The 24523-nt window shown below is 43.4% G+C and overlaps 6 protein-coding genes across 6 annotated transcripts; 3 read left to right on the top strand and 3 right to left on the bottom strand.

Annotated features, from left to right (window-relative positions):
• Positions 1-159: 159 nt before the first annotated feature.
• Positions 160-4466, bottom strand: EAF02_000389 (uncharacterized protein). The gene is made up of 6 exons (XM_038896437.1): positions 3736-4466; positions 2356-3687; positions 1768-2306; positions 1663-1718; positions 1560-1613; positions 160-1509 (listed from the first exon to the last, which is right to left on the bottom strand). The coding sequence occupies exons 1-6, from the start codon at positions 4314-4316 to the stop codon at positions 307-309; spliced, it is 3765 nt and encodes a 1254-aa protein (XP_038763296.1). The 5' UTR covers positions 4317-4466; the 3' UTR covers positions 160-306.
• A 3042-nt stretch (positions 4467-7508) lies between these two features.
• EAF02_000390 (uncharacterized protein) lies at positions 7509-11331 on the top strand. The gene is made up of 3 exons (XM_038896438.1): positions 7509-7769; positions 7910-9321; positions 9373-11331. The coding sequence occupies exons 2-3, from the start codon at positions 8184-8186 to the stop codon at positions 10938-10940; spliced, it is 2706 nt and encodes a 901-aa protein (XP_038763297.1). The 5' UTR covers positions 7509-7769; positions 7910-8183; the 3' UTR covers positions 10941-11331.
• A 499-nt stretch (positions 11332-11830) lies between these two features.
• Positions 11831-13228, top strand: EAF02_000391 (uncharacterized protein; the record flags this gene model as incomplete). Its single annotated transcript, XM_038896439.1, has 1 exon — positions 11831-13228. The coding sequence occupies one exon, from the start codon at positions 11831-11833 to the stop codon at positions 13226-13228; it is 1398 nt and encodes a 465-aa protein (XP_038763298.1).
• Positions 13229-17912: 4684 nt separating this feature from the next.
• Positions 17913-19079, bottom strand: EAF02_000392 (uncharacterized protein; the record flags this gene model as incomplete). The annotated part of the gene is made up of 5 exons (XM_038896440.1): positions 17913-18051; positions 18130-18575; positions 18637-18672; positions 18752-18991; positions 19059-19079. The coding sequence occupies 5 exons, from the start codon at positions 19077-19079 to the stop codon at positions 17913-17915; spliced, it is 882 nt and encodes a 293-aa protein (XP_038763299.1).
• A 502-nt stretch (positions 19080-19581) lies between these two features.
• EAF02_000393 (uncharacterized protein) lies at positions 19582-21063 on the bottom strand (the record flags this gene model as incomplete). The annotated part of the gene is made up of 5 exons (XM_038896441.1): positions 19582-20029; positions 20074-20483; positions 20561-20628; positions 20704-20740; positions 20854-21063. The coding sequence occupies 5 exons, from the start codon at positions 21061-21063 to the stop codon at positions 19582-19584; spliced, it is 1173 nt and encodes a 390-aa protein (XP_038763300.1).
• A 1956-nt stretch (positions 21064-23019) lies between these two features.
• EAF02_000394 (uncharacterized protein) lies at positions 23020-24480 on the top strand (the record flags this gene model as incomplete). The annotated part of the gene is made up of 1 exon (XM_038896442.1): positions 23020-24480. The coding sequence occupies one exon, from the start codon at positions 23020-23022 to the stop codon at positions 24478-24480; it is 1461 nt and encodes a 486-aa protein (XP_038763301.1).
• Positions 24481-24523: the final 43 nt, after the last annotated feature.

The following is a 24523-nucleotide window of genomic DNA, read 5'->3' on the forward strand; positions in this document are numbered from 1 at the left end:
ACACGGGAACTGACTGGCATGTATGTCATTTGAATAGTGGTGACCATGAATGGGTGATTGGAAAAGTCCCAACTTTGGGAGGAGATAAAGATTTCGGCGAAACCAGTCACGATTGGATTCAGGGTGGGGGGAGGGGGTGTTAAATGAATTTCTCGCCAATAACGCTGAAAATTAATGTATTTTCGCTAAGCTTAACAAGTACACCGCTCTAATTCCATCAAATGCATTACCTATAGCCCATTTTAATCTACCATGCTTTCCATTATATTTCTATCAACGCCCGATTCTAACTGCAGTACGCATCGATCATTTAGTAGGCTCCAAGGCCTGCCATCCCCTAATATCATCATTATCGCCCAACAAGTCAAGCGGTCTTTTCGGCAACTCTGGCTTTGCCCCTTCATCGTCTACCTTTCTTCCAGATCTTCGAGGCTGTGGTGGCGGAGGCGGTTCCAGATTACTTTTATCTATACCAGAAGTAGCTCTCCGAGTAGGCGGCGAGAAATCTCTATATGCACCGGGCATAGGTGGCGGATCTTTCGATCTTGAAGCCAACGAAGAAGTTGAGAGGGTAGGTGAAACGGAAGTAGATGCTAAATGTACAGGCTTTCTTGGAGGAGGTGGTGCTTTCTTGTACGAGGAACGTGTTGTTTCGGTCGATGCGCGCCGTGTAAGTTGAGGTGGGGGAAGGACTGGTTTTGTTGTTGTGGTCGGGGTCGGAGTCGGGAAGTTGCTCGCTACTAGCTGTGGTGGAGGGAGTACTGTCTTTGCAGCCAAGGCTGGGGTTGAGGAATTACCCTTTATTGGATTTCCAAGTCTGCTCTGGGAACTAGGGAGAGAAGAAGAGTCAAAAGGGGGTGGAAGCTTTCGTGGTACAGTGCCGTTTCTTCCCACAGGTGTCGGTGGAAGAGACATTCTCTGTGAACTGTTCCGTGTAGACATACCAGGTCTTGAAACCTTGACCCAGTCAGGTTCATCGCTCACACTCCACGGGTTGCTCGGTCTCCTTGGATTTGGTACCACATCCTTTGAATTGCTCGGCGGTTGAACTTGGCTCTTCGCAAGCTTCCCCCCGTCAAGCCACCATTTCCTCTCACTCGAGCTTGCAGGTGGTAAACCAGGCTCTAGGCTCTCGAATCCAATCAAGTCCTCATCGTCAGTTCCATCCAATTTTGAACTAGCTGTTGCGCCGCCAATCTCCTCTCTCCTCCTATCGTAAATGCTTCTACTGAGAGAATCACGGATAGCGTCGTCAATGACACTCACAGTGCACTGAAAGTTTGCATATACAGGTCTATGGTCGGAAAACCGTAGGGGCGCGGTGTTGTAATTGATTTGACGTAAATTGTTACCTTTCCGTAGGATTCGATCGGTCCATGCCGGAATTCTGGCCTTTTCACTAGTATCGTATGTATCGGTACCGATGTCAAATTTATATGTTGGCATAAAAGTGATCCTGGACTCGGAATAGTATTGGAATGTTAGACCAGCTACCATTTGCAGGTTTAACTATGCTGCTATTAACGGGCTTTCAGTTTGTTCTGAGCGGCGGAACTCACCTGATCATTCTCGTATAAAGTCTCCAAGTCGCCCATTTTTATAAGTTGCTTCACCTGAAAGCATGTCAGAATCAATGTCGAGCTTGTAGAGAAGTTTACTCACCCGCTCAGGTCCAAGCCCTATCCGATAATTGAAGTCACCCATCCAAATAACCGTATCTGTAATAGCATTAGTGGACAATTCTTACAATCATTTAGATCAACTTTCCATGATCATCTATGCCCCGGTTTCTTTGAAACCTCAATCCTTTGTGGATGGTATGATAATCCTTATTACGGTCTGCATAATTACTGAAGCCAGCAGCTAGATGTGCAGTCACAAAGCAGATCTGAGTATTTGCATAATCCATGCGGATTGAAACAGCACCTTTGTTGCCAGCCATCCCAGACATCCCAGTCTTTTTAACGCTGCCTTCAACATTCTTGATGTTTGGTAAAACTGAAGCTTTAACGAATACACATAGGGCAGCTCCCACAAGCTGGCCACTTCGTAGCAGCACGTAGTGATCCTGACCAGCTGCACGAGCATGTCTGTTTAGAGTCTTTCGCACGGCCTTTTCCCATGCTTGTTTTATTGTTGGATCACTGTTCATAATTTGCTGAGGGCTCAATTCCACTATTTCTTGGAAGCCGACCACTACTATTTCAGGATGCTGCTGTGATTTTTCAAGCTCAGGACATAACCATAAAGCCAGGTCTTCTTCTATACCAGATGTGCGCCCATTAAGATTGAAACTTCCAGCCCATCTAACCAAGTTAGCATATTGCGCGACGATTAAAAGGATAGTAGACTTACATGTTTATCACCTCAGAAGACTGGAACTCGGAGCTACGTTTGTTTAGCTCAGCCGTCACGTAGTCATTAATAGGATCGAACAAATGCACAGGCACTTGTCCCACAAGTCTGCCCAAAAGCACATCAATAGTGTTTTGTCGTCCCTTGTCCACAAAATTGTTCATGTATAATCGGGTAGCACTCTTTCGTGCATCGGCAAATACACCAGAGAGAGTCTGCTTATTAAATCTCGTGTACGATGATTTAAGAGCTCCTGTACCTGCATATATTCGTGAAAGAGCATCGCCATTATCAGCCCACATTGTTGAGTGACGCATCCAAAACTCGGAAGTGCCTCTGGCCCCCCTATGCAGGAGAAACGACTCTACTGCCATTTGAGATATGATAGTTTGAATAAGATTTGTCCTGTCCAAGCAATCCAGGCAATTAGTTCTAAATACACCTTCTTGTTGTAATACGACCACTGTTCTTCGGATTTGGTTCTCAGGAACATCTTCCGTGTCATCAATTTCTTCAGACAGATAATATGCAAAGCCATCTGCTGAATTTTCAATTATACTTCGAATCATGCTAGCTGCCTGGTAACCTTGAGGTCCCTTCGTCTCGGCATGAAAATCATATTCTGTGACCCTTAACAATTGATGATCTTTGGCATTCTTCTCTTCTGTTTTATTCAATGACGAATGATTAATTCCATATTGATAACAAGCAGTAATTTCGGCTTCAGCTGGTTTAGTTTCACTGAGCAGATTGACCACATGAACTGCGCCGTAGTTACGCTCCAATTCCTCAAAGTGTTTGTCAAAAGCTGGCTGAGTGCCCTGAGGAGATCTGGTTACAGTAACCTTTTGTTGGCCTGGAAGTAAACCAGGTGCCTGCTCGAAAAATATCGGGGCACTTCCTCTTATTTGGGCATATGAAAAGCAAATGCCAGCTGGTTTCTCGTCTGCTTGCTCCGAAGAATATTGTACATTGGCAGATGGGCTCCAATAGACTGTTTCTGATTCGACGAAGTTTGCGACATTTCCATCATCATCAATTCCTCGAGCATTAAACCTTGTGCCAGCTCGTTTACAAGACAATCGAGATATCAATGTAAGAGACGATGGGAGGCCTGATCTCGAAGTTCGCAAAGGATCGGAGGCGGGAGGTATAGTATTCGTTTGAACATGGCCACGAATCGCAGATATAAGAATACCAGACTTGTCCAAAGCATCTCTTTCATGTACCACAAGGCGAGATCGGAATTTTCCCAAGGAACCAATCATATATGAATTCCATAGGAAAGAGTCGTCGAAGCTCTCAACATCGTTTGCCGTTGCATCTGTAGATCTGCAATGTATAAGAGTTTGGCACCGTGGGTATATTAACTTTGCTTACCGGTCTTGCAATCGATTTGTAAGGTCAAAATTTGTGCTGTAGTAGAAGGTTCCATCTGCCAATAGCCTCTGCAGCTCAGCACAAGGGTGCTCCACGATTGGATCCCGTCGACTCAAATTCTGGCCATATGTGTTCTCAGCGTTGTAGCTATAAGGATCTAAATCGTCCATAAAAGTGTTGTCGTACTCCGCATTGTTCAAGCAATGGAATTCTACCCCTATTATCTTTTCAACAGTTTCTCTAGGCCTCACCTGTGCCACTACGGTTCTGGCTGTTATTACGCAAAGGAATATATCATTGCTGACGGTAATTAACCCAAGTGTGCCATGGACTGGCATAAGACTTAACGTCCGGTAATCGCTGAGATCGACCGAAGAGACATCTGCGAACTCTACCATGCACTTGGGAGCTGTAACTCCGTCGGCAGATGCACGCGGATGTACTGGATAAATGGGATTGAGCAATCCATTGCTTAAAGATTCATTCGCAGAAGGACTATGGCGGAAGATGAGAGTGTGTGTAGGCGTCACAAGAGCAATTGAGCGATGGGGATATTCGCGGAGCAGAACGCGAATAGACATAATTGAAAACTGATGAATGAGATTGGTTCAAGTACTAATACTGAGTAGCATTTTGATATCTGGCGAGATCATGAAATCGTTGCTGTTTAGATGTACGATACACCAAGAACGACTCTCTCGGAGATCATAATGAAAGCTTTGGCTTGTGCTCAGCAGCAACTGCCCATTGTTTAAAATTTCCAGGGTTGCTTCATCCACATCCAAGAGATCATGTGCTTATGTAATCATTTCGATATTATGATCACGTGAGACATAGTTGGAAATTCCACTTGACCGTTTCATTGTTCCTTCGACACTTTCAAAAGTGCTCCTTGCCAGAGCTGTTTGTCCAACACCCTTTCAAGAATAGATCAAGGAATGGTAAACTTATAAGAGGATCGAACTGGGTTCTCTTGGAAACATATCCGGGCTTGAGGCCGTGGTACTAGCAGTGCTATATCTTATAAAACCTAAAACTCGCCTTCGCTACAACTTACCTACACTACCTGAAAGATTTGAAAGTTGCGTTACATGGCTCACGGACATGTTATAGAATTTGTATCCACGTGCATGAGTGTAGTACTCAAAGCTGGGTTCTCTGCAATTTGTACGAGCTGTGATGCCCGAGAGTTTGGAATTCACCCCAGTCTTGTGGTCGGGCTGAAGTTAATACCGATCCATTGACAGTAAGCTCTTCAAGCCACTTGATGAGCCAAGCAAGTTAAACTTTTTGTTTTGCCAATGGCTATGCTACCTTTTCTGTACCGCGCCCTCACTGTCCAACTCCTCACTCTTCCACCACCAATATCAAATGAAGCAAAGTATTCTTAAGGCAGATAAATTAGCCCTGTTGTACTGCCGTCGCCCACTCTTTGAACGGAGCTGCAAGATCGTCAATTTCCTTCGGAGATCGTTGTGGGCTTGTGCTTTGAAACAATTCGTGGGGGGTGCATATTAGGGAATATGAAATAAACGTCCCTGCTTGCCCAATCCAAACGGTGGCTGAAGTTGTATATGTACGAGCAAGGATTCAACACTCCATCCATGTCAGTGGTATCGAGGCTCGGAAAGAAGCAACATTGATTCCACAACACGAGTATGTTGAGACGGAAAGGGAGAAACTTCACGTATTGTAACATATAGTACAACATTGCTGGTATCCTCGTCGTAGGTCAGAGATTCGATTTGAACTTGATATCCGTAAGCTACTGACAATTCCCAGCCACGACTTCCTCGGAATCCCTCATGCCGAGCTTTTCATCAGGCATTCAAACAGTGCTGAATTAACAACCCAATCTTTCACTACCATTGTGCTAGAAGAGGTCTGATTTCTGAGATGTGTACATACATCACTACTGGTATCACAATCGAATTCTTGATCTTTAATTGTAAGAAATGTGCATAATGGAAGAGGCGTTTTGGCGCCTAGTGTTACCGCTACAGTGCTGACACTTGCTGACGACGTAGGAATGTTGTCTGAAGATTGATGCAATATTATCTTTGATGGTACTAGGCATTTTCTGCACGTCTCTTTAATGGGAATGAATGAAAAATGTCTAAAATGGAAACCGGAGAACCTTATGAACATGCCAAGATACTGAAGAAAACTATGAAAACGTATGAGCGATGCCCTCATTGACGTAATACATCGTGAATAACATCTACTTAGATAGATTGAGGAATATAGTGAAGCTCATAGAGTGGTTGACAGAATGATAACGTCTTGGAGGTTCGTAAAAGTGGCAAGGAGATTATGAATTTCTTTAGGAGCCTACTCCGTTCGGCTGTACCCCTTCATTTTGTGATGCTCTCGTATTTCGAAAATCTTTCGTTATAAAGCCAGAATACTTTTTTTCTTGAGTAACGATTAGTTTTTTTTTTTTCAATACCAGATATGAGCTCATACATATTAGTGTACGAATAGTCAATCCATTCGGTTTCTTTGAGCAATCACTATATTCTTGCTTCGGAGAATTCAGTACGTGAAGCCTTAAATCTAGAACAGGAGAAAGCATCAAAATATGGTGGAGAATTTATTTGCTGGGTGCACCGATGATGGTGTAACCTAGCAAATCATAACTCGTTGAGCTAAGGGCTAATTCTAAAAAAGATCGTTCTAGATGTCTTACCATGATGTACTGGGTAATGGATTAACATGATGCAAAACAAACTACTCGCGGCACTTTGATAAAATAATTGGCCAATCAAAACAGGATTTTCAATCCTCCAACTTCATATTTGGAGCTGAAAATCATTAGTTGGGATGAACCGTTGTTGATCTTATTATAATCCGCGGTTAAAAATTGCAATTCACACTGAATCCGACATCGTGTACTTCGTCCGGAAGAGGGAAATATATGAATAGGCATTGAACAATGGGAGTAAGGCGACGAACCAGTATACATTCATGCATGACTAGGGAGTGATGACACTTCTTGACAAGACTCCAGAGTGAGACGCAGCGAGTTGATCAGACGGAGAAGGGTCGGATATCGGATATTCATACTCCGTATGTGTCGTACAGAGCAGCCTATTGGGGAAAAAAGGAAGCTTTATATTTTTATCTTAAAGCTAATCGCGGAGAGTAGAAGTTGATCTCATACTACCGATCCCGATAATCTAGATACTGTTCAATGTACCTGAGCTACGACCGTTGACATCGGAGCTACTGCTCTCGATATGGATTCTCACACTAATACTTACTTGATACTTACTACTTTCTCTACAGTGTACGGAATGTACGGATATCGGCACCGGTTAGTATTTTGGGAATATCAAACACTCGAGAATCAAACTAGGTACTATGGAGAACATTTCGATTATGAGCATTCATTAGTCATCACACTGATCACAGTCCTTACGCAAGCGAGGCAAGGAGTAAAGAAAGATCTTCGCCAGGCTTGCTTATCCAGTGACTACCCGCTCCACGCCGCTCCACAAAATTTTGAATTAGACCTGGCTAGATCTTTCCCAAAAAATCTCTAGACCAAGAAGCGTATCTCGATTCTCCACGCACAGCTCCTAGAACTTCATCTTAATCACTTGCTACCCGCACTACCCTGAGTTTTCACTATCCTCACGACCTATTACTTACTATTCACACTATTCATACTGTTTCTCGGCTCACTCACTACTCTTACTACTTTCACTCTAGATTTCACTACTCTGAGTCTGAGCCTTGTAAATTTATTCCTATTTTCTTTTTCAGTTCCAATTATTGTTGATTTCCAGAGTATCCATATCATTTAGATTTATACAGTGTTTACCTTACATATCACGGCAAGAGTATCTGTCGTATGTCTGCCCTCAACCTAACTCAAATTCCCCGCCAAAGGTTATTTTGATGTCGAAGTTGTATGCTCTGGAAATCAATTCGATGCTCTTTGATCAACAGTGTCCACTACGACAGGCCCCCAGTGCGGTAACTGCCAGTAACCCGACCTAGACTCATCCAGTCCATTTACAAGTTTCAATGTTTGTTTAAACTCCTTGCATCCAGACTCTCCAGCCCTCTAGACCCTCTATTCGCTCGCTCGTCCCAATTACAAGCTCTCCCCCCTCATCCATCATCAGAATTTCAGTTAGAATATTTCTAACCTTCTGTCATCGAGCAGGAGTCTAGAATCAGTTCGCGCATAATTTGTTACTTCTGATTACCGGGGTTTCCATACCGTCAATTAACTTGTCACTTGCTCATCCATTATTTTCTCGTCGATCATTAGAGAAAAGCCCCACTGTTGGATGAGGTGCCAATCTCATGCGAGTACTTTGGCAACTTTGTGCTCTTTCGAAAACATACCTCTTACCAAGTCCATTGTGTATTGTCGACAACGACCTTTCTGTTCGACCATCTGGCTAAGGCAGGCAACTCGCGAGTGTCCTGACTAAATGCTTGATGCACTCATACCCACACCTGAACAACATAGTGGAATGCCAGAACCACGTTTTCATCGTGAGGGTTCTGAGGGAAAGCCATACGCTTCGAGAATATACAGACCCCAACGTCAAAGGGTTAGACGATTTCCTACCAGGCCCCCGGTAAAAGATCGGTTCCCCAAGAGGACGGGGGAGGAAATGACGGGTGTAATGGAATCGAGGACACAGGCACCACACAACCTTATTGACAGACAAACATTGTGCTTGCCGAATTTCTCCGAGGATTCCATACTGCATAGTGGAGATGAAGGCTTTATAGATATACTGAATCGATACTTCCCTGCGGCGGAGAGTAACGCTTCGGAACGCCTGGTAAAATTGAAGTCTCAGCTTCGTAAAGCTGACACCTATGACTTCTGGAGGGTACTGATGCAGGAAATGTGCGATATAACAGGAGCTCAATGCGGATTGGTTGCTAAACGAATGTTGGTGGATGATCAAGATACCGCTGTCGAACTCCCGGAACTTGGGGAAGAAGGCTCATGTCTAATGGGTGTTGCTTTCTACACAAAAAATGGGGATGAGGAACCTAACCTTGAAAGAGATTATAAGTATACAGCCTTTGGTACACCTTGCGCTTATATGAAGTACGATAAAGTGGTTATTGTACCCGAGAGAATGAAGGAGGTAACACCCAACAATCCAAACATCATGCCGTGGGGTCAATCGGAGGCCTTCATTGGTGTGCCATTAACTATGGAAGACAAATCTTTTGCACACTTTGCATTGATATGGTCTGAGGACGGTGCAAAAAGAAGGAAGCTCAGTTGGAGCTTCATAGAAATGTTCATGCATTCTCTTGAAGACTTAATTCTCCAACGTATAGTAGAGGGCCGAGGCTTTGCTGAAGATGGTAACCTTCCAGAATGCGCTGCAGAACAGATCATACCTCTTTCTGCTATCACCGCTTCGCAGTCACTAAAACCGTATGCTCGCAGCCTGTCGCACGAGTTAAGGACGCCAATGCAAGGAGTTGTTGGAATGCTTGATATCATGTACTCAACCGTACTTGATGCTATCGCAAATCAACAGAATGAGCGGGCTCGAGCTGTTTTTGCTGATCTTAAGGTCAATATTGAGATCGTGCAAGGTAAATAAACCCCATCTCCAAGGTTACTTATCTGATACTCATCTTACACAGAAAGCTCTAGAAGGGCGATAGAAGCAGCCGATAATGTCGTCCACGCATACGATCTCAATATGCAGATGCCTGATGTTCCCTTAACGCCTGAAGATGACGGAACAAAATCTTTTGCACCAATGCAAAATTATTCTCCGCCAACCGATGGGCAATTACGAGAGGCATTTTCATCTCCAAATCTAAAGAAGAGAAATCGATCCGAAGACCTCGAGCTCAATTTAGGATCTCCTCCGAAGCGTATGTTCACTTTGCCAGAGGGAGAAATATCACAGCATTTACTCGATGTCGATTCCGCCATAGTTTCCACGGCATGCTCCAGCCCCGAGATGCCCATTCGATCCACAACCACCACGACTTCAGAGATAGAGATGAAGTCAAACGAGTTTCCTTTCGATTCAAACCCTAGCCCACTTACATCTCCAGCTTCCATGAATCCAGGTCATCAACGAGTTATTACCCGCGAGTTCATGCGAAACCTTATTAGTGATTCCCTCAAGACCGATTATCCAACGAGCGAGCACCATACCACAACGGAATTTGGCGAGATAATTGAGCTGAAAACACAAGGGTCAAGAGGCGAAATGCAAGAATGCTCGATCGAACTGGTGATCCAGCCCGATGTTCCCGAGGCTATTCTTACTGAAGAGCAGCATTTGCAATTCTCAATCTCAAAGATTATCGACAATGCAATCAAATTTACTGATGGGGGTAGCATTACAATAACGGTCAAACTCAACAACACTGGGCATATGATTGAAATATGGGTGGTTGATACAGGATGTGGTATCAACGAGGAATCAAGATCTCGTTTATTTCAACCTCATTTCCAACAAAATGCATCAATCAGTCGTGCGAAAGATGGTCTAGGACTTAGCCTGTTCAACGCGAAAGCTCATGTGAGGAAGAACCTTGGTGGTGATGTTACACTGGAAAGATCTGCAACAGAAGGTCCGTTGAAAGGATCGGAATTCCTGATACGCCTCCCGATCTCAGCACTGGATATGAAAAGGGCTGTGACTCCACTCGTGGGCTCATCACCTAGTCATCCTCGAATTACTCGGGATGCTGTTATATCGCCTTACGCAACAGCATCAGCGAAGACTGCACGCCGACGAGCAACTCCCAACGCCAATCTTGCCAAAGACTATCCTCTAAACTTCCTCGTTGCAGAAGACAACGTAATTAATCGAAAGTTCGCTTTTACAGCTCTCAGCAGACTCGGCTATACCGAGGATAACATTACACTTGCATTTGATGGAGCAGATGCCGTTCGTTCTTACCAAGCCTCGTTGTCAAAGCCATCTGGTCGATATGATATCATATTAATGGATATATGGATGCCGAACATGGATGGCTACGAAGCTACAAAAAAAATTACCAAACTGGCGGAAGCCCATGGAGAGACTGCGACTATTGTCGCGGTTACAGCCGATATCACAGACGATTGTTCAATGAGGGCGAAGGAAGCGGGCATGCAAAGTTTCTTAGCAAAGCCGTATAGAGTTATTGATATGGAGAAACTCATCGTCGGCAATTTTCAACAAGGGTTCTGCTGTTCAGAATCATGAGCGTTTATTTTATTTTTCTCTTCTTTTTATGTATTTTGCATGGCGGTTTTAGGATCTGGACAACTCAGCGGGCTACGGGTTTATGGCGTATAGTAAATGTCAAAATATTAGGGTTCTTGGGACGAAAATTGGCTGGGCTTAGGAGCATTCATCGGGGCATCATGGCGTTTTCAGATGTCTAAATGGACCTCGAAGGAGTTGTTATTATGATCAGGATAGGAGTTCAGACTGGCTATGAGATAAGGACATCTCTTACAGGAATAGGGAACAGGAACATGCAAGGATTATGTATGAATTAATGGATGGGAAAATATCTGGGAGAATAGGGCCATGACAATAGTGCTATTAATTACAGAGGGTTTATCGAATTAGAGCTACTGTTACTCCTGGGTGAGTATTCGCTCCTTATATATCGAATATATTATTGTCTACTACGAGTAGGTATTTATCTATTTATCTATTTATCTATTTATCTATTTATCTATTTATCTATTTATCTATTTATCTATTTATCTATTTATCTATCTATATGTCTAAACTAGTCAATGAAAAAACACATATACTCGTGAATAATGATATAATAATAATTAACCTAAACAATTACACAAAGAATAATAATAATAGCGTGAGAATGAAGCCATTGAATCAAGTAAGGGGTATTAATGCTAGCTCTTGACTGTTTTTAAGAAAATCTGGGGAAATCCAACATTCGCTAGAACTCCACTAGCCTGGAACAATGACGCTACAATCATCAACAAACACCACGAGACCAACTCTGCGACATTCAAAGACTCTCAACAACACCGCCTCTCCCTTTTAATCTAATATTTAGTACGTCCTTCCTATAAACAATTCATCAAATTCGAACATGTAATATACCACAACACAAGATGCGCTTTCTCAGCATCAGTACCATAATAACCATTACCCTCTGGCAGTTGGCCTTCTCTGCCTTCGCACATCCAGCGTCCAGCCCTTCGCAATACTCCTCGACGCACGACCAGTCCATAATATCGCTACCTCTCTTCCGCTCTCTAGAGGAACTAGCCCGCCTAGTCGACATATCTTATTGCGTTGGCACAAGCGGTATTTCAAAGCCTTTTAATTGTGCCAGTCGCTGTGATGACTTCCCGGGGTACGAGTTGGTAGATACATTCAATACTGGGGTGGCGAAAAGCGATAGTTCTGGATATATTGTATTAGATCACGGATTGCAGGACGTGAGGGATGAGAGGAAGGGTAGGATAATTGTGGCCTTTAGAGGTACTTATTCTATTGCGAATACAATTGCAGACTTGAGTACGGTGCCGCAAGAATACATACCTTATCGTGAGGACCCCGATGAGCCTGAGACTCTGGATACCTCTACTGAGACTTCCGAAAAATATACTGTACAACGTTTCCTAGACCACATTCCTCGACCTTGGCCTTTCAGGTGGAAACACACATTGAAATCGACGACATCAAATCAAAAGTTGGGAGGAACCATCAGAAAATGTACGAATTGTACGGTTCATACAGGCTTCTATACATCATGGATCAATACCCGCCAATACATCCTACCTCATCTCAACGTACTGAGACAAAAATATCCAGAATATCAGCTGCATTTGGTGGGGCATTCACTTGGTGGGGCAATCGCCGCTCTTGCTGCACTGGAACTCGAAGGAAACGGATGGAGAACAATCATTACAACTTTTGGAGAGCCGATGATTGGAAACCATCGGCTGATGGACTTCATTGATAGGGTATTTGGGCTGGATAAAGGAGTTCACAACGGCATGGATAGGAGGTACAGAAGAGTGACGCATATAGGAGATCCGGTACCCCTTCTCCCTTTGAAGGAATGGGGATATAGAAGTCACGCTGGCGAAATATACATAGAAAAAGGGAACTTGCAACCTGAAGCTCAAGATATTCATCTTTGTTACAGTGACGAGGATAATAACTGTGTTACGGGGAGTGATGGGGAGGGCTTGTGGTTTCAAGGGGAAGACATATCCTCCATACTCCCTGTGGACTTTTTGGATGAAATACGGAATGCAAAATGGGATATGGGAGAGGCTGATGACAAAGCAGGGGCAGATGGAGAAATGGAGAGTATTCAAAAGCGATGGCCCAAGCTTCCCATTCCAACGAGATACAAACTCTGGCAGCTGTTCTTCGCACATAGAGATTACTTTTGGAGGTTGGGAGTTTGTTTGCCAGGAGGAGATCCGTTGGATTGGAGAAGACCACATTACAACCTCACGGGAACGGAGGATGGCATGGAGAGAGAGGAGCTATGATGATGTACGATATCGTCTAATGGCTTCTACGAGTCATGAATAGCTGCATGATATCAAGCTACAAATTCAAATTGTAAGGAAATGATGTGTTGCTTGTTCTAGATGTTTGGAGTTCATTGTGTACTATAGTCGGACAACAATACCTCAAAAACATGTGTATGCGAGCGGCTGGGATTGGAGTTGAATGCATGGTTTTATTTTCACTACTTTAATGCGAAGCGTCATTATTCAGAAAAAGTGCTCACCCGTATCAGTCTGCTTTACGAATCGATGGATGTAATAGGTTTCCCCTGGTCTAGTAGAAGATAGTATTCTACTCATGACCTAATGATAACTTTCTGTTCGACCCATCCCACTCAACCCCACGAAACTCCCAACATTTTATTCCATGTATCTTGCATGTGTGAATGTACTATCTTCACTCTCACCATGACTATTCATACCCATCTAATTTATCCTCACTCTCATTTTAACTATTCATACTCCGTGAATTCAATGACGAGTCTGTGTCCTAATCCCCAAAGTGTGAGAATTGGTTGGGCATGTCCAGCCAGCCCCATACCTCGCTATCACATCTCACGCAAAAGCAAAACTGCATTCTGACATGCATGCAGGCCCTAGTAAGCAAGATCTATGCAAGATTTCTCCGCGCCGTTTAGATCGATCTAATCTACGAGATCAGGGTCAATCTAACGAACCTTACTTTTTCTTTTCCTTTTGGGAACACAAATCTGCAAAAAGAAAGCATACAATATTACAATCTGGAAACGGCAAGCTGATTTCTCCGATCTTCTGTCATTTTGGAAGAAAGTTGAGCGATCCATGCAAGATAAGGATATTTGGCCGAGAGTAGAATTTTTTTGCTTTTTTTTACCTGCAACGCTGTATAATGTATTATTCATTCTGTTGGGTTTGTAAGAGTTCTGGAACCTACTTACCACACCCCTGTGACAAATGTGACAAAATCCCCGCAAAAATAAGGTTTTCCCATACAAATTATTATATTAAATATTTTATTCAAATCTTTATATTTTTCTTTCAAAAAAATTCAAAATGATAAATAATCATAATCAAAATATAAAATATTATTCGAAATATTATTCATTATTTTTGTTGAATAATTATATAATATTGAAATCGAAATTTTTCAAAAATTCTAACATGTAACGTTTTTCCCATACAAAATAAGCGAATTTTCATAAAAATTTAGAACTTTCAACTTTAACTCTTTCAAATCCTATTTAAAAAATTAGAAAAAATATTCTATTCATTTTTATATAAAATTTGATTAATTAAATAAGATTTTCCAAAAGAATTCTTAATTTTATCTTTTATTATAATAAATAAACTAAGGTATAAAAAGTTGAATAATCCCATGTTTTAGCTGGAAAAGCGTTACATGTACAGTGAGTAGGTTCCAGAACTCTTACATGGCATTGGGCGCAAATTGTAAATCGCGAATCGCGATTAATGCCTTTTTTTGACACTTGCATATTTTTCGTATTCGGGTCTAGGGCATGCTAGGTAGGGCTGGGGGTGGGGTGGGGGTCTTGGTAAGCTTGAGATCGAAATGAACCCTTGTCAGATCTGAACGGTCCCTTGAAATTCCCGCGCCGCATCTCCACGCAGCTGAACGTGTGGAGATGTTTGGATGGATGCAAGATTGTTCGGCGATTACATGCTTGATTTGGATGAGATGTGATGAGATGGGATGCATATATGCAGGATGGATGTGTGTTTCCGGCGGTGTGGTCTTTGTTGTTTCTTTGCGATTGGTTTGGAGAGTGTATGTGTGTGAAGGGCTTGCGGGAGTGGAGTGGGCTTTGGTATTGTGTGATTTCAGTATCAGGTTGTTAGCTTTACAGGTTTCGGTTATCGGAGTGATGGGTTTGTGATTATTGCGTAATTGGTGGAATTAATGGAATTAATGGTTTCGTTTAGGCCCTCTATGTGCCTAGTTACAGTAGGGAAAAGAAATTACTAGCGAGTAGAGGAGAAGTGTATTAGTTAGACTGCAGGTGCGATGAAACTCGGCGGAAACAAAGATGGGTATCCTGAATAGAGCTAGTTGCTCTAGTTTACATATACAATTTTTGCATCTTAGGTGAGCTGAAAGCAGCAGGAAATTTTCTACTCGCTGCAGAACTCTTTGCATTAGAGTAGGTAGGTATTCACAGGTAGTCAATGTCTGAATTCATACTGGTTGATGAAGAAACCTCAAATCTCACATGAAAAGAAGGTGGACAGATATCTAGACCCAATATCAATTACCAAGTCATGCTGCTCACTGTTCAAAGGGTGGATGTGCTGATAATGGTACGGGTTGCCCCTGGAGCAAAAAACCTCATGTTGGTCAGAGACTTCGTCGATCTAACAACGGATACACATTGCCATTTTCATGTACTGTACTGTAATCTAGGAGTTTGGAGATAGAGCACATTTTTTAACTCAGCGAGTAACGGAAGGTCATTGAACTCAAGGATATGGAAACTACGAAGACAGAGACCGATTCATGTACATCGATGGTAGATAATCAGTATCTCACTTAAGACAGAAACAAGAGTTCCATTCTGAAGTCAAAAATCCGCATAAAACTTTGCAATATAGTATTATCATCTCCCATACAACATTTTCACGAGTCATGGAGCTCCGTATAGCGAGGCACGTATCTATACAAAACAGGTAGCCAGTAGAATACAGGTCGTCATTGATTCTTAAATAACTCCATCGCTGTTTTAAATAGCATGGAAGATATCGGGAAACTCGTTTCTGAGAGGATCTTCCACTTCTGGTTATCTTATTTACCTCTGCGGTTCTCGCCAAAGAATATGCTGTGGGAACAGCCGAGTTGGCAGTCAATTGTATTGCCAATTCATAAAGTTCTGGGAGCACATGAAATCGTCACTGTGACACTAACTGGTAAGAGATATCGATTCGAATTATTCTACGGTGATGCCAATGCCTACTTTATATTAGCGTTTGATGTCTCAGCTGCCATTGCTCACTTAGGCGATTTTGATGTGATAAGTTGCAAATCTGTGAATACCATGGAAGGAAGTTGAGACTTTGGTAATGCATCTTTCATTCGTTGCCCAGACGGAAGAGCTGAATGTTATGTTATTGTAGGTGTACGGAGGCTTTCATTTTAATCACTATCGTATCAAGGCTATGGGATCAAGAGGTATGTCTCTCTTGATGATTAATGCCAGCTATTGTACATGCAGGACAGTGAATTCTTTCAACCTCTGATAATGCTCTGGTGTTGTTGATGGAATTCGCCATTTGTGCGTGAGGTGTTGTCCTTTCTGTTCTCTGACACTGGGGCGTTTGAAGTCATTCGGGCGCAAGGGACACATTGAGTCTATCCCAAGCAGTGGTCCCGAATGTGCTTGAAAAAATGGGTAAATATTCGGAACTTATTGAATGTGCTGGATGCTATGTATTGATTTTTCTGCAGCTGGCATTCAAAGAAGCTTCGTTCCCCGTCATTCCGGAATCTGCTACCTTTGAAGGCGACATCCCGTGTGGGATCAAATCGCAAACACCAAACTCCATGGGTAGATGTTGCATAATAGCCTTCAACAAGCAAATCCTCCATCACTATATAATAGAATGGAGCTTTGGGAGTCCAAACATTGTCATGATATGTTAAAATTGTCACCTAACCGCCGTAGACTAGATGGTAGCCAGTGAAGACTTTGCAAAGGAGAAAGTGATAGCTTTTCTAGGCTTTGCCTTATTCTCGGAGTACATCCAGCCGTACTGTGAGATTGAGATCGCCGAGGAAGCAGCTCCGAGCATTCATTTGATGGTTTGGAGATGTAAATGGATTGCAAAAGTTGGAGCTTGATTCTTCGCGTAGGGTGTGGAGGTTAAGCTATTTGATGAGATGAGAGGAGGTGACTATCGGGATTCCGACAGCAAGCTGAAACTTAAACAATTCCGACTTCTGAATTGAATTGACAGGTTCAAATTGTTTGAAGGGTTGAGTACTGAATGAGGTAGTCTGAATCATTGAGTGTTTCTACCCCGTCTAGTAGTTCGAATATTGGACATTCTGGATGAAGGTTCTGAAGAGCAATGAATTGAAACATCCATCTTTGATTCATTCCAAGACAGTTCGAGTTCTTTTGTCGGACGACATAGAGGCACCACTTACTAGGTAATGTCTTGAGGGCTGAGAGTCCTTCTTGCACCTCTCAGCCTCTGGCTTCCGCTGAATTACAATAGGATACAAGAGCATGTGAATGGAAAATGTTCCGGTCTCCTTATTGATACTTGTACGATAGCTGAGGACTCGATATTTTTGACGCGCAATTTGGTGGCATCACAAATATCAACAGAACCTGGAAGTAATGCTGCTAGAATCGACGATCTATAGATTCCAAATTTCCCGCTAGAGTTGATACGAAATCAGAGGTTTGGACGGATATTCACCAAGTTGCAAGGGCCCCTGCATCAGAGCCTACCGCTTCGTTACCAGTTCTCTAACACTAGATACTGAAATGAAATCGAGTGTATTTCAGTCAATCAGGTCCGAAAAACATAACCTATACTTGTCGATGAAAGGTAGGAATTTTAAGCGACAGTAAAGTGGCACAGTGGAAAATACGAGGGCTCCTTAAATCCAGGTAGTTTGTGATATTCAACCACATTATGTTGCGGCTCTCTATGTATGAAGAATCTATAACTTCGCCTTCTCTTTGGTCTGAGTAAACTCAACCTTGTTGATGCAACTGCCTACAGATTCTAGACCAACTTCAACCACATCACCATCCTTCAACCATACCTGTGGGTTTCTGCCCATTCCTACACCTTGTGGACTAACCATTTATTAGCATCATTTGCCTCTTAGAATTATAGCATAGAAATGGATGAAGTAAAATACAGAAACAACTCACGTTCCAGTAAAAATTAAATCACCAGGGAGCAATGTAGTTCCCTGACTCAAAAAGGCAATGGTTTTGGCCACACTGAAAATCATATCCTTCGTACTACTTTCTTGTACTGTCTTCCCATTCAATTTCGTAAAGATTGTAAGGTTTTGCGGATCTTTGATTAATTGACTGGAGACAATTCCCGGACCGTAAGGAGCCCATCCATCGAATCCCTTTCCGAGCGCCCATTGACCACCTCCGCGTTGAATCTGCCATTCCCGGTGCGACACGTCGTCACCTACGGCATAACCGAGAACGTAATCTAAAGCTTTGGATTCTGGGACATCGGAGCAGGATTTCCCGATGACAGCAACAAGTTCGCATTCGTAGTCAAGACCGGTGCCTTCTTGAGCCATTGGATGAATAGGAATGGGATCGGTAGGACCGGAAAGAGATGTGATGGGTTTGTACTTTCAAATGTCAATCGCTAACGAGGTCTAGGATGAAGGAGGATAGAAATCATGGACCTACAAACAGAATTGGAAATTTTGGAATTGGCATATTTGACTGTAACCACCCAATTTAGCACAAAAGTCCTATCGCAATCATTCCCTTCCCTTCCACATCCATAAACAAGACTTCCTACCTCCTTAGCGTGTTGCTCATAGTTCAATCCCAAACACCTCACAGTCTTAACATCCTCATTTGCTAAAGGTGCAAGTAAGAGCCGAATATCTTGTACTTGATCTGTGACCTCATGCTTCCCGAATATTTCGCCCGTAATCACTTTGGCCTGAGTAGCTTTCGCGATATCTGAGACTCCTTTGGGTAGAATGGCATCTCCGTAGTATGTGCGGCCGTTTTTGGCTAAGAAGCGGACAAGTCGCTTGAATAACGTGTTAGTACTCTGTAATTATCCGGATCCCGAGGGTTAAGAGTAAGATTAGACTCACGGAGAATGAAGGTGTCGACATCGTGTGGCAATTGAATGATAGTGAAGCAAACTGAAGGAACTAGAGGTATTTTACCTGTGAGATTCACAATGACGATAAGATAGCAATAGATTAGAAATCTCCGTAGTCGCTCAAGCACCGAGGTTAGTTCGCTTCCCCACCCTGTTCTAGAGCTCATTGCCCGTGCGGTTGCGCCCTCTCTTCAATGTACTCAAATCGAATTGGGGTATTAATTCTATATATCACTTATGTTGTGGAATCACAACATCAACGGTTCATTGTTCATCGTCCCAACCTAAATATCTTTAAGAGCAGAATCTCAATATCTTTGCACAAAGCATCGTGTTTGGACGATAGTAAGAGCTTGAACTCTTGGGTGTTCCCACGTGACCAGAGCTTGAGCATTTTGGCAACCCGTTCACTGGAGAAAATGCCAAGCTACATACAAACCATATCAATTATTGAGAAGGAAAAGTCATATTATATTATAAAGTTTTAAGGGAACCCAGCCCAATTAACAAATTCATACTACATTCGCAGCATCCCTCACCACCTGGACTTGCGATGTAACAGTGATTCCCCTCATGTCTCTTAATGACCTCGCCCCGTCCTCACTCTCTATACTTCCCTCACCATCACGACTTCCTCCCGTGCTCTGGAAGTAGCTTTTCTTGTTCGTCAGCTCAACCTCATCCGATTCCTCAATGCGAAAGTGTGACTGCTGCTTGAGAAAATTTGGCGTCTGGCTCAGATTTATATGGTGTGAGCCCTTTTGACTGGTCCCGGTATTGGAGCCTTTATTGTGAATACCGCGGAAGAGAGGCGCATATGTTGGTAGACAGGCGCCGATAATTGCGACCGAAGGCTCTAAGCTGGACCACGCGAAAGCGGGGCCAAGGATGAATGATATGTCGACTGCGGTGGTCAGATGCGTGAGGTAGTAGATGCGTACTATACTGGCGACACAGACACTAGACGGGTTAGCGGGGACGGAGAAATGCTGGAGAGTACTTACAAGCTACCAAGCAACATTATACCCGCGACGGAAGCCTTCTTGCGTTTGTTCATGTGGAGTGTTAAAATTCGAGGAATTGGGACGATCAAGATGATAACATCATTGATCATGTTGACAATTCCAAAGACCAAAAAAAACATCAGATAATTGATGCACTGTCCTTCTGTCGCGCCGGCGTATTGCATCCAGAAGAAATTCAATGGGCGACAGGCGGCTGCCATTACGATCCACATAATAATGGGATAGACGCAGGTAAAGGATGTGGCAACCCAGTACATTATAGTGAAGATGCGGTTAATAACTAGCATGTTGCCTTCGCCTGTGTAGAACAATCGCCGGTAGAGGAGCAAGATACTGATCTTAGTTGATGTTACGGATGCAGCGTAGACCCAGGGCTCGGCATATACAACCTAAGCATCTGCGTTAGAATGGGGAACACAACACTTGATGAAGACTCAACGCGAAGTGTCGCATCGTTAAAACATACCTTCAACAACACCATGAGCCGCGGCAATGTCGTCGACCACACATGTTTACCCGATCCATATGCTCCAGCTTTTCGAGTAGAAAATGTCAGTCTAAATTCTCAGGTAAAGCTAGAATGTTGCTACTAAGTTCGGGAGTACCAACCAATAAGAGTTGTAGCCACGAGAGCACAAGTACAGATCTATCAAAGCTTCACGTTAGAAACTGTGTATTCATTTTCTTTTCCGGGGTATAGGAGCCATCGTGAAAGATGCAGAAGAAATTCATCGCGATCAGAGAAAGAGCTGGACTTACAAGTCCTAAGACAACAAACCAGTCATCGATAGCCAGACTATTCGCTCCACGCATAGTTCGGACATAAAAACGCAAGCATACTGCTGCAGCTGCTATTCCGAGCACCACACAAGACACGATGTCATATGCCGCCGTGATGCTTTCATTCAAGTCAACACCAGCAGCAGGCGGCCCGAAAACGAGTTGGATGGAGGGATCAACTCCCAACATGATTATATAAATTGATTTGACCAACAATTAATGTAAAAGTCAATTTTTCCCCATAAAGCGATTTCAACATAAAAGTTGACGGTCCCATTTGACCGGAATTCCTGCGATGGTTATATGCAGGTGAAGGTCCCGCTGATCATTGCCTGGAGACCCGTGGTGAAAATTCTCACCTCTGGGCATACCTGATATGTAGGGATTTTTGTTTTGAGAAGATGCGATTTTTACAGGATTGCCATCGGTAGTTCTGCTTGTGCTGACAACGTCTCAAACTTCTACCAGCTGTTGATGCAATCTCCCACCCTTGATCAGAGATCATTAGAAGGATTGGGCCCACAACACAGTGAGCGTCTTCTTCTGAATGGCCTCATCCCTTGGCTTTGCCCCAATTAACTCAATCGAGCCGGGGTAATACGCGAAAAATCCGCAATGTACAATGCATACCCGCCAACGATACTCGTGCGGCCAGAAAGTATACAACTCCTGCCTCAATAGGATTAAGCCACTGTGGGGAAGCTTTCTATTGCTTAAAAGGGGCATAAATCATTAAAATTTGTGCTGAAAGTAGTAGGGCTTCAATATAAGCGAGCCATTCAATTGATTTATTTTTCCAAATCTCTATTTAATATAGTGGAATTAGAAAGAGCAGTGGATTCTATTGGCCCATTAAAGTCGATATAGTATATTTAGCGCCGGAGTTGCATACTTTCTGGCAGCACGAGTAGTTTCACCATTAATCCATGATACCTGCAGTGATTTTGGGCAGCTAGGTCGATTTGTTTCTTGGTAAGATATGCTCGAGATATGTTTTATGTTTGACAATTATTTTAATATTGGTATTTGTGTTGATGTTTTGTATTGACCCTAAAAATATTATACAACATAACCATAAGCGACTGGCGGTGAAACTACGGGGCAGTGAGAATATGATGGGTTAACCGTTGGACTATCCCGTATTGGAACTAGTCTAGTCACGGAGTTTTCTCTTTCTCCAACAGAGCTCCACACTTCCCTCCTTTTAGACTTTCCAAGGTTAACACAAGAAGTAACAATCACCATATATGAATTTGTCAACACAAATGCAGGTCGACCCTATCAGTCATCCCGGCAATTGCGATGCTATCCGCTGAAAAATATGGATTTGGGTTTCCCACTATTCCCTTCAAAGGAGCAATTTCTTGAATTCTCGCGAGATCCTGCATCAACTGTCAGAATGCAGGTAGGAAGTCGATCCGTGCTTGTGTACCCCTGGACAATCTTTGCTACATCAAACATTATCCAATTTTACTTGCTTGACCTATATTTGATTATGGAGTATCTCTACTATATCCCCAATTTCTGTTCATGAAAGGGAACGTGGCGGAAAACCCCATTCTCATTCCGCCACTGGCTCATAGATAATCAATCGGGCAATAGCTCCCATTTGGTATTGTCCACAGTCTATTTCATCACCAATGACATTTACCATGTCTCAAGCAAGTTGTGGGGGCTGGCTAGCATCCCAATTCGGATGCTCAAGAGATTTAGTGCGCCGATAGTTCGTCTCGGTACTATCCTAATGAAGGGAATGAGAAATTAGATGTGGATAGGCTTCATCATTTGTATTCGTCTCGAAGTCGGGAGGTGGATCGACGGGTACACTAGAAGTGCCCTTATTTCAGTGAGTTGGAGGGGTTTGATAGGAAAACTTCTGTGTACAATACAGGTTGTTGCGCGGAATCTGCGCCTGTTTGACATCCCGATTGATCTGCAGTACGGCATTGTTGATCTAGACTTTGCAATATGAATTATCGGAGATACCGTGATAAGAGGCTAATTAGAAACAATCGAGTGCTGTCACTGGAACTTCCGTAAATAACAGCACGTTCTTCCTCTTTTTCGTCGTCTATCGTCTATCGAAGTCTCTATTCAGAAATCTTCTGCAAAAAACAACTTCTTACATACCAATAATCACTCGCCATGGACGCAGCATCTAAAGCACCGCCTCTTCTCGCGTCTGAGCTTATAGGTCCCAAGGGATGGATCCAAAATATGATATGCCTCGAGTTGGCAGCAGACTACGACGCTGAGAATATCTCATCAATGCTGCGAACAGCATGGAGCAGTTTCAAAGAGCGAACACCAATGGTCGGTGTTGAGGCCGTGCCTGCAGACCCCGATGTGAAGCCCGCTGGACAGCTAAAGCTACAGCCTTACCGCGATGGCGAGATCGAAGATTTTATAGTCAAGGATCACCGTAACGATAGCACAGCACCTTCATTTAGTCAGTTGAAAGATCAGGGGTTTCCCAATGCAGCCATGGACGATGAAAAATTATGCATGCGTGGCCGAGTTGGGGAATGGCCTCAGTTTGGCGTCGATCGCCTAGCAACTCAAATGATGCAAGCCAACCTGATCAAGGGTGGATTACTGCTCAACCACTTGTGCTTCCATTCATATGCCGATGGACTATCCATGTGGAAATTGGCCGAGCTCTTTGCTGAAGATTTACGCCGAGCACAGGGGTTGACTATCGAGAAACCTGTTGAGATTCAAGTTGCGGACAGAGCGAAAATTTTGCAGAGCACTGGAGAAAACGTGTGCGCCAATTTTGCAGAGGAGCACACAGAATTTATTCATTTGCCATTTACTCCTCCTGGACTCCCCGAGGCTTTAACGAAAGGAGATAGTCATGCTCACGTATATCGATTCACACCAGAAGCCATCCGAGAGCTCAAAGAAGAGTGCTCACCAGCAAAGATATCATCTAGTCTCAAGGACAAGATTCCACAAGAACAGCAACCAAAATTCGTCTCCACCAATGATGTCCTATCTGCACTGATCTGGAAATCCATCCAGAGCGCCGAACACCCTGATCATTCAGCCCTCGATCCCAGTAAGCTCTCGATAGGAATGGTCGCCTTGGACGCACGACGCCGTGTTCACGTGCCCATACATCCACACACACTGGGTAATATCATCGGATTTACCACTGCAGTTCTACCAATTTCTCAATTGATTTCTAAAGATACTCCGCTAGCTGATATCGCATGTTTGGTACGACAAGGTGTCAATAAGTGTGGAAGCACATACTACGATGAAATGGCGCATTACGTAGAGCGCGCGGACGACGTAAACAGAATCGCTGGCACGGCATTCCTTGACATGCCTGGTAGCAATGTCCTATTCAGCAACTGGAGCGATTTTGACTTCTACAGCATTGAATGGGGTCCTGCATTTGGTGATCGCATCAAGTCTTTGCGATTCCCCGCTGGTGGTGTCTGTGCCGGCTTCCAGGTGATCTTGCCATCTCCCGCGGATGCGCCTCAGGGAACAATGGAAGTGCTTGTTAGTGCGTCAAACCAAGCGTGGCCGCGATTGTTGCGCGATGAGACTCTCCATCGCTTTGCTCACAATGCTACGAAGGTACCATTCCAGTGAGGCTGGGTATGGGTATGTCTAGAGGATTCTAATGCTTGAGATA

This window comes from Botrytis sinoallii (assembly GCF_014898435.1).
Source record: "Botrytis sinoallii strain Bc 23 chromosome Unknown BSIN_001, whole genome shotgun sequence".
Lineage (NCBI taxonomy): Eukaryota > Fungi > Ascomycota > Leotiomycetes > Helotiales > Sclerotiniaceae > Botrytis > Botrytis sinoallii.

Coding starts and splice junctions, on each gene's coding strand:
- EAF02_000389 (XM_038896437.1), bottom strand. CDS start 4,316: ATGTCTATTCGCGTTCTGCTCCGCGAATATCCCCATCGCTCAATTGCT. Junction 3,688..3,735: donor ACAAATCGATTGCAAGACCG/GTAAGCAAAGTT, acceptor TATACATTGCAG/ATCTACAGATGCAACGGCAA. Junction 1,614..1,662: donor TAGGGCTTGGACCTGAGCGG/GTGAGTAAACTT, acceptor ACATGCTTTCAG/GTGAAGCAACTTATAAAAAT.
- EAF02_000390 (XM_038896438.1), top strand. CDS start 8,184: ATGCTTGATGCACTCATACCCACACCTGAACAACATAGTGGAATGCCA. Junction 9,322..9,372: donor CAATATTGAGATCGTGCAAG/GTAAATAAACCC, acceptor CATCTTACACAG/AAAGCTCTAGAAGGGCGATA.